At 38.3% G+C, this 10,000-nt stretch overlaps 1 protein-coding gene across 2 annotated transcripts in view; it reads left to right on the forward strand.

Moving 5' to 3' along the window:
* The window catches only part of LOC147018083 (uncharacterized), a 357,617-nt gene that overhangs the window by 307,295 nt on the left and 40,322 nt on the right, over window positions 1-10,000 (forward strand). For both annotated transcript variants that reach the window (XR_015062269.1, XM_085897420.1), the window contains exons 89-95: window positions 1,251-1,322; window positions 5,317-5,352; window positions 5,451-5,510; window positions 7,095-7,139; window positions 7,383-7,418; window positions 8,589-8,624; window positions 9,712-9,762. Coding sequence is in view for 1 of the 2 variants with exons in the window: in XM_085897420.1 (XP_085753546.1) it covers window positions 1,251-1,322; window positions 5,317-5,352; window positions 5,451-5,510; window positions 7,095-7,139; window positions 7,383-7,418; window positions 8,589-8,624; window positions 9,712-9,762 (336 nt within the window). In the remaining variant the exon portion in view is untranslated. The remainder of the gene's footprint in view (window positions 1-1,250; window positions 1,323-5,316; window positions 5,353-5,450; window positions 5,511-7,094; window positions 7,140-7,382; window positions 7,419-8,588; window positions 8,625-9,711; window positions 9,763-10,000) is intronic.

The raw sequence follows: 10,000 nt of genomic DNA on the forward strand, positions 1-10,000 counted from the left end.
GCAATTGCATGCAATGGCTGACTGGGTCACTTTTCCAAGCCTAATATTGCTCTATCGTGTTCATCCAGTTGTTGTTTCAAATTTCTTCCAGTTTCACCAATGTAGAATTGGTAACAGTCTTTGCATAATGAATGGTAAACCACTCGAGATTTATCACCAGTTGATATTGGGTCCTTTAGTTTTGAGATGACATTACGGATGGTGGGTAGAGGCTTGTAGGCTATGCCAATCTGTACTATCCTGCCAATCCTTTCTGAAAGGCCCAGGTATTTCTAATGGAGTACTGCTCTCCCCTTCGGGCTGGTGCTCCTGCCTCTCACCTTTCTCAGCTTCATGCTATAGAAACCAAGGCATTTAGGATCATCATGATGAGGCTGCGTCTTTGGGCCTCTCACTCTCTCACTGCAGACAGGTCAGTGGTCTTTGTCTTCTACCATCTCCCCTCCGGTTTCGCCCCCCACCCCCGCTCTGTCTGCGATATGCCCCCCCCCCATATTTCCCCAGGGTGCTTCCACCCACCAGCAACCCCCTTCTGGTAAAACTACGAAAATCCCGAATCACTGCTCACCTTCACTCTTTCATTCCTCTTCTTTCCCACCTTTGGAATAATCTCCCACACTATATTCAATCCCATTCTTCCCTCCAGGACTTCAAAACAGCTGTTCACCACCACCACTTATCTTCCCCCATTCAAAACCTCAATCTTTTCTACCCCTGTTAATCCACCCCAAACCCACCTCCTTCAAATTCCCTGCTTTCCTTCCTGAAAGTCCCTGTAATGTCCATCTTGTGTACCCCATGTTCCCTCCCCCATCCCTCTCCCTTCCACAGAACTCCTAATGCCTCTGTTCCCCACTGTTTTGACCTTCCCTCTCCCACACCTCTTGTCTCATGCCCCTCTTGTTGTGCATTGTGTGTTAGCTCTCATACAAGCCTTGACAATGTATTCAAAAATATATGTATATTAATCATAATCATGTTGAATAGTCATAATCCAAATCGTACCAAGACTTTTGAAACACCCTGTTTGTATATTTTTTCAGCACATTGCCATATTTGTACCCTAATTAATTTGCAAAGGCACTGCTTCGGTGCCACAATCATACCATTGTACAATACTACAACTGGTGGACCAAGTTCCAACTTCATTCCTAGTCAAACATGTACTCCATTGTCAGATTAGAATATTCTTGCTCTTTAAAGGCTTGAAACAAGCACACAAAGCTAAAAGATGCTTCCTATGTTGGCAGGGAAGCCCAGGTGTTCCGGGCAACAATGGCACAAAAGGAATGAGTGGACATCGTGGACTAGTTGGACAACAGGTGAGTATTTAAAAGCACATGAAAAACAGCACTCTGTGAGAGAAAATGACAAAGATTTGCGATAAAGGATTAGCAACATTTATTTTGTCCACCTTTATGACTTTATTTTCATGTTATTGTCACAAAGTGAACTATTGTTCCTTTTTAATTGCACGTCTTGTCCACAATTTGCTATGAAACATATCTGATGGCACTTGTGTATTTTAGCCAATCATGTGTAAGATATGGCTGCCTCCATAGAAATTAGTGGGTAATTCACTGAAGTTGCATTTGCTGCCTAAAGTTGCATTTCCCCCCAAATTGTAAAGTGAAAATGCAGTAATTATCAGATCTGTTCATTCTCATTTTTGGAAATTTCACTTTTGTTTCACTTTAAAACCTCAAGTATTGTAGCTCTTTCAGTTGTGCTTTCTTTAGTTGTAATGAGCACCTCATTTTACCTCATCAACTGCTGCTACAAAATTTACATCGATTGTGTATGTTAGTTTTGATTGGCCAATGTTGAGAATGCGTACTGAAATGCTACCTCTGCAAAGGAAGTGCCACTCGAAATTACCCTTTCCAAATAAAGTGAATTAAACATATTATCTGCTAAAGTAATGTTGGTGAATTCATGGATTCAATGTGTTTCAAAACGACCAATCAAATATTCACATAAGGTCACTTGCCTGCACAAAAAATAACAATGAAAATTTTTTTTCTGATGGAAAAGAGTTGCCTGTATAATCACGTGTAAAGGCCCTGTCACACCTTGACGTTTTAGCCAGCGTATGCCGACGTATGAAAAATTTGGCGAATACACTGGCACACGTCGAATACATTATGGGTAAGTTTTGTATATGTTAAGAGCACACTGAAGCACGCTGGCATACGTCATAGTACGCTGAGCTCGTCGCCAAATTTTAAGCATGCTCAAAATTTTTCGACTTATGCCAGCGTATGACTCACACGTTCCACATACGCTGGCCATAAGTTGTAGGCACGTCACGCGATCGTTGACACATGTCAACACACGTTACTTGTAAGTTACTCATAAGTCGAAACACGTCAAGGTAATGTTTAGCGTACCCGAAACTTATTTCTAACCTATGAGTAACGTGCTTTGAACCTATGTGTAACGTATCTCCAACGCATATTGACGTATGTAGACGAATTTGATTGACGTCTTCCGGACGACCACAGAACTTACTGAACGTGTTTCTAACTTACAGCTACCGTATAATGGCGTATTGGCAGCGTTTAGGGGAATTGGTATATAAAAATGGGCTTCACAGGAGGAACCCGTCAGTGTTCCAGACTCCATGGTTTTTTTTTTTTCTTCGGCATGACGGTGATGTTGACACTTCGATTTCTCGTGCGGTTATGATTTAAATCGTTGAGCGGCAGCCTATTAATAGGCTACGCCATGTGATCGTCGGCGATACGCTGCCGTGCGCTATGCATAAGTTAGACTATCGTTGGGCATTGGTTGTGAACGCCGACAACACGCTCAGCATTCGTTGGTATAAGTTATCTATAAGTTATCGAAACGTTCTGTGTACGTTACTAATACGTTATGCATACGTCCAACTCGTTATTATACACCCAAAACTGAAAAAAACATCAATAGTTCAGCGTACGCCAGCGTTTTAGATACATTTTGATACGTTGCCATACGCTGACTAAAACGTCAAGGTGTGACAGGGCCTTCAACAATGTTCTTGGGGATTATGCAGAGTGGATATATTAAATATCTTGAGAGGATAACTGGGACCTTAATTCGATTCCTAAAGCCATACCATAGGATTTGAAGCGTTTCTTCTGAAGGTAAGTTGTGCCGAACTGTATGACAATAGGGTTGGTAATTCAGCAGCTGAGCTTGCCTCCACATCCTTCAGCACACTGTGCTATCCACCATAACTTTTGGCAACAAGCTAAGTCAAATGTTGTTGGAATTTTCTAACAACTGATCCATCTTCAAAATGTCATGGTCACCATGTTTAGAGGTGGGTGGGGCTTGGAGAAAATCTTTGGATTTATCATTCTCAGGCACATGGTACTGACATAAAGATAGCAGAACAAATGGCTCAATGTATCTTCGGTGCATCCTTCACAGTGAAACATTTTTTTCAAATATAGTTGGTTTCTCCGATTATTTGTTTGAGAATTATTTTTTGTTTTGTTTTTTGAGAAAAAAATAATTTTTGAGAATTGTAAATTTACATCCTATTAACTTGAAAGTTGAACGGGTTTTGCATCGTCCATCACTGAATTGGGAAAGCAACTATTTTGAGGTCAAAAGGTCAAAGGTCAACTCAAAGTCAAACTTCTAAAATCATCAAATTCATCTGAAAAATAATTATTTATTTTCAAGGACAGGTATCCGATTGATTATAATCAATTTTCAACTGATTGACCTGAGCTTTGATTAAAATTGTCAATTTTAATCTCAATGAAATGGACAATTTGATGTATCCACGGCAATTTTTGGAGAGGGGGGTGGATTTTGCAAGTGTCGTGCTCTGCTCGACGTCTCTTTCTTGTTTGTTTGTTTGTCCGCACAGAACTTTAGTGTTTTGCTCTGCAACTGCTTCTCAGATTCAGAAGAAATTTTCACCATAGGAGCGACTACTCATGTAGAATGTTTTAATTATAATTATGACATCATCAGCCACGTAGTGTGGCAGCCATGTTGGAAAAGCCAAAAAATTTTGGACCTCTGTATCTCTGAAACCACACAAAGGAAAAAAATTGAAACTTGTCACATAGCAAGTCCTCCTCCTGTAGAATGAGTGTGATTTTTTTTATGACATCACAGGTACCTTCTTTATGATGTCATAATTGCATATGTAGAACACTACATCCGATCAGTATGAACATTTTTGATGGTCATCTAGGGATAAAATGGTCCACAAAAAAAAATTTGATTACTGCATCGGTCAGGTGATTCGGCAGCCGTATTGGATATGCCCTTAAATCTATAAAATCTTCTCCAGAACGGTTGGACAGATCGAGGGGAAACCACACACATGTTCCCCACGGCATGTGTGTCCAAGTTCGTTAAGAAATATTTGATGGGTCACATGGTTTGGCAGCCATTGGATTTAAGAATATAATGTTTTCTCTGGTACCACTTAATCAATCAACACGAAACCAGAATTATGATCTAGTAGTGATGGGGAATACATGTTTTAAATTTCAACTTGATCAGACACATCGTCTGGCAGCCAGGATCACTTTTTTTTTTTGATCAGGGCTCTGTTTTTTTTGTTTGTTTGTTTTTTAATACGGCTCACTTGGCTGTGCTTGGATGGGTTTGAGGGTAGAGTAGTATCAGCTGAAATGTGAATCCTTTCCAGGTTCCTCCTGATTACTTCATCTTTGCTTTTTGCTTGTTTGGGGTCCTTCTGATTACTCCAATGCAGGACTGTACCTGTTTGGTCTTCTATTTGATTTGAATTGAATTTCTTTTCATCTCATTCTAAATTCAATTGAATAATGAATAATAATTTTTTTTAAATGTCATGGGTCAGGGACAGGTATCCGATCAGAGTGGGGTTGCATCAAAGCACGACATCTTGGTACCTGGTTGTCACTACCAGCAGTTATAAAGTGGCAGTTCTAGTTATGTCTCTTATGAATGACGTAACACACCAGTACACAAACACCACACAAAATACACCACACAAAATACACCACACAAAACTACACAAAACCTAGCAAGGGTCTGCAATCTCCCATTGCTCTTTTTCTGTTTTTTTTATAATGTTCATCAATACAACAGTGTTGTACAACTTTGTAGTTGTACAACTGTTGTTCTGTTGTAAAACTTTGCTAGTTATAACAATTTAGCCCTGAATCCTCTCAAACTACATGTGCTGGATGGAATGGTTTTATATAATCTGCCACAAAGTATTTTGAGCTAAATATGGCCTTTGCCATCCATTGATGTTTTTCATTGTTGTTACATATTACTTTGATCAGTATCCTTACTTGACCATTGCCATTCATGCAGGGCCCAGCAGGAGTACCAGGAATCAGGGGAGACAAGGCAAGTAGCAAACTTCCTAACACAATGACCATGGCCCCAAGATGGTGTTCCAAGGTAAAGCCACATGAATGGTTTTGTTTTGCCTTCCACATTTGTAGGGCCTACCAAGGGATGGAATGGTGGGACAAACTGGATCCGATGGAAATCCTGGCATCCAGGTGAGATTTGGATTTTCAAAGTATTGTATTTGTTTGAAAATATACTTTACAACACCAGCATTTGTGTACATTTTAGTTTGGAATGTGTTTCTTAATATTTGCATAATGATAATTTATCCTCTCTCAACACAAAGGTATGGCAACCAACACCGTCCTTCCATGCCTCCCATTGTTTTACATTGTCTGTCATTGGAGCGGTCTCAATGTGATATTGAAAAATAAAGAATTGTTAAAGAGAATATTTGTTTGCAATAAAGAATTGTTATATGAAGCTATAATTTATTTTCTTAATAAAGCCAAGTAAGGCCAAAATATATTTCTAACTTCTCTTTCATCTTTGCTTATGACACAATCCCAAATATTTTTTATTTGCATGTCATCCTCTGCACGATGTCATTGTTTGGCTCACTTTACTATTCACACGGTGCACCTCTGTGACGTCATCTTCAGAAAGGATTCTTTAGAATTTATATGTCAAATGTGAAAAGATTTTGGTGGAAAGTAAAACTGAAAGAACCAGTCTGCATTTGACTACTGGTTAGAAATCAACTGATCAAACAACCTTGGGTTTTGTGACAGATGCACAACCTTATATAGTATTCCTTATTGATAATACTGGCACAGTGCAACTCATTAAGGAAAAAAACCCTCTTGATACAAGTCTCAAATTCATCAAATCATGAGGCATGTTGAATGAGCTGTAGACAATACTATTTAGCTGAGGCAGTCTGATGATGTCACAGTGTAGAGCCAAAATCCCAAACTTGTTTTGGAGTTCATGTCTCAAACCAGAAGTTTTATTCACAAGTTTACCCTCAACCCTTTGCTTGAGGTATTTAGCAAAATATTTGACTAATTACTGTTCAGATTCATGTACATGAGGTTGTGCTGTGCTAAACAATAGTATTACCTTGATTTTTCTGTTGTAATATTTGGTAACATTTTTGGGGATTTCAGGTTCCCTGAAAATATTTTTGGGGACCTGCCAAACCACCTTGAGTCATAATTTCCATCAAACTTCTACAAATTACTGTATTTATTGGGTTTTTTTTTCTTTCAAATAGTTTGATTATGAAGTTGATTAATCATTAAGTTGAAAATATAACTCTGTGTATCATTGTGGACTGACAAGATAGCTTTGAGGTTGTGTGCGTTTGAACTGTCCAGTCTGGTTTTGATTACTGATCTGACTAAAAAACTGTCATCCTGATGTTTTACAGGCAGGGTGTTGCATCAATCAGTACACCGTCCTGCAGATGAACATTAAGTCAGGTGTCCTATCAGCTATCATTTGCTGGTGGCTCATATTCACTGGTGGATGTTAAAAATCCCAACTTACCTTTAAAAAAAAAGAAAAAAAAAGAGTACAGCATTGTATGTTGTCACCATTTAAAAACTGTGACCTGATTCCAAATTATTGCCCTAACATGTAGCACTTTTGCGACAGAGTCACAACCTGTCCAGGGTCATTTCTCAGTGCTTTGGTAACTGCTTTGGCAGAACAGATGCTCTGTAAACATTGTTTGTGGTCATGGATGGATTCGGACATTTTCATAATGTTGCTGCTTTATGTCTTTGTTCAAGGGAAAACCCGGACCACTTGGTATGTGGGGCCAAGAAGGAGATGTGGTACGTAATACAAAAACATGAATTAAACGAATTATATTAATCAAGTCAGATTCAGCAAGTGATTGAATGTTAAAGTGAATGAAGACATTACACCAAGCATTTGTATTTATGGATAAACAAGACAGGGCCCAGCAATATGACTTGGTGGATTAGAAAACCTCAGTTGAAGGTATTTAATCTTGTTTTGCTGTTTAAGCTGTGTTCTGTTTAATTTAAATCACAATATATCTTCACATTACATAGGGATTTGTTGGATACAAAGGAATGAAAGGCAAAAAGGTAAGCCTCACTATTTACTCTTTCGAGTCATACAGTTTATTTTCAGCTTTACATTTGTTTATTGCAAAATAATCCATTTGAACACGAGTAATCATATGACTGTATCTATGATTCGAGAAGTGTCTGCTTGTTTGTTACTTGTGAAATTGAAGATTCACAAGTATATTCATTTCCTGAGTATGTTTGTTTGTCTGTCTGTTCTGTCAGTCGCCTACAGGTTGCAATTCCAGACCGATCTTCATGAAACTTAACCAACTGGTAGAGCTAGTCTAAAGCTGGAAGCCTGTGCTTTTTTAAAACTAGAGGTTGGTCAATCACTTCCGGTCAACCATTTTCTCAAGCAGTCAGGGTCAAAAATTTGGACCTCAACGTTGAATTTCTAAGATCGTAAAATTTAATTGAAATTTGAACAGGATTTGCATATTTGTTCATTGAATTGCTTCACCAAAATTCCGAACAATCGATTTAGCCCTTTTGACATGTCAATGGTTTCCATAACAACAATTTCACATCATTATAATCAAATGGGACTTTTTGCAATTATATTATTGCCATATCTCTCAATTTTCCAAGATAACAAATTGAAAATTACACAGTTTATTTGTGCATTTGTTTATTAACTTTGGTCAAAATTAGTCAAAGGTCAAGGCCATCTGAAACATGTAAAACACCTATTAGGCCACAATTAGAAAATGTATCAGCCAAATTCGTTATGCATAACAATAAACCATGTAAAACACTTGATAGGTCAAAGTTTCCAAATCGCTGTTTCCATGTCAATTACATTTAATTTGGATTTTCAAGTACCATGCTATACACAACACCTTTCTTGTTTGTTTGTTTGTTTGAGTTCTATGCATTTCTACACCACTGTATTGAATGGGTTGAAAACTGCTGGTTGTACTTGGGGTGTGCACAGGAAGGGTTTTTGGCAGTTAAAAAAAAATCATTGCCACAGGGGGGTTAAGGGTGGGGGAAGGACCCCAATTCTTCTTTGTAAATGTTTATCGTATAGCGCCATCTGATGGAAGGCAGTATTATGAGTCATAATAAAATACGTCTTCGGCATCATAAAAGTGTGGTTATGAATCTGTCTGTGAGGGTTCTTTGCTAGTCATAATAATTAGGAGTTCTGATTTGATGATATGGATTCTCTTTCTTCTTTTCCAGGGCAACCAGGGACCTTTTGGCACCAAAGGAGATGAGGTTTGTACCAGAGGACTTGCTCTCCAGGACTTGGTATCAGTAACAGTACCTACATCCAAAATAATTTTATATATTGAGTGCTTTGCTTAGCTTACATGTGAGCCAGTTCTCTGGCCAAATTCCAAAATTTTATTTCAGTATGGAGTATAGGGTTTACTATCCCTGCCTCATTGGGACCTTTGCTGGTTGTCTCCTGTGCTTGAATTTGTTTGTGAACATTAAAATTCGCACAGTACCTTTCAAAAAGAGCAGACTATAATGTTGTTTCCATACCCTGGGCTAAAGTTATATCCTAATTAATTTGCCAGGGTATTGCATCAGTGCCCTAATCACATCAACAATACTGCAACCAGCAGATGAAGTTCATACTTCAATCCTGGTCCAATATCTTCTCCATAGTCACATGAGAACATTCATGCTCTTTAAAGGCTTGAAACCATTGCCTAAATGTACTCATGAGTCTCAACTCAAACCTACAACTCAAAATGAATAGTTAAATGGATGTGTCTAGTTCCAAATGAATTCCTTTCTATTTCAAATATTTATCACCAAATTCAGTCAGGTATTTCACAACTGCATATGCAATGCTGGAAATGGGTTCTAGAAAGAACATGGAGTTGAGCCATGCAGTTACAGCAAGATGAACTACACTTCTTATTTGACATATACTCATGATCCCCCAGTCCTGATGCACTGCCTGTACGCCTGGCTTTAGTTGCATCGATTTTTGGCTTTCCTGCAGGATTTAGATGCTAGAGACTCCCTTTGAAGTACACTTAGTGAAATCTCCCCAAAGTCTACTTCACCATAAAATACTTCTCATGTTATTTTCAAGTCTTTTTCGGCTTGCAAAGCTAAGATGTAATCCCTGAGTGTTACATCACCCTGACATTGCTGTGTAAATCATGTGAAAACGTGTATGGATATAATTATATGCAGTGTAAACAGCAATGAGTTACCTATACAGAGATACAGACAGGTTCCTCAGTCTTATTCAGAGTTCTGTAGTTATGATAATTAGAACATTATTATCCCATTAGATCTCCCTCCAACCCATCCCCCAAACTGTTTACTGTGTGTTCTACAGGCTGAGATATTGACTGCAAGCAAAGGCAGGAAGGGCCAACAAGGAAACACAGTGAGATTTTTTTCAACCAGTGTTAACATACAAGAGAAACACATCATACCATGGAATTGCACTCAGTAGTGTATTAATCACTCAGATTTTGATCATGAAAGTTAATTTTTCAAAAGTAATTAATCTTGTAATGTTAGTCACAAGATTACACCACGTAAATGTCATGCATTAACATTCCACTTTCTTTCTTACATTATTCTGATCTCATTTTAAGAATCAATTTGGCAATATTCATAAA

This window comes from Eptatretus burgeri, chromosome 10 (assembly GCF_056783735.1).
Source record: "Eptatretus burgeri isolate ZD-2024b chromosome 10, Ebu_testis_v1, whole genome shotgun sequence".
NCBI classification, from domain to species: domain Eukaryota; kingdom Metazoa; phylum Chordata; class Myxini; order Myxiniformes; family Myxinidae; genus Eptatretus; species Eptatretus burgeri.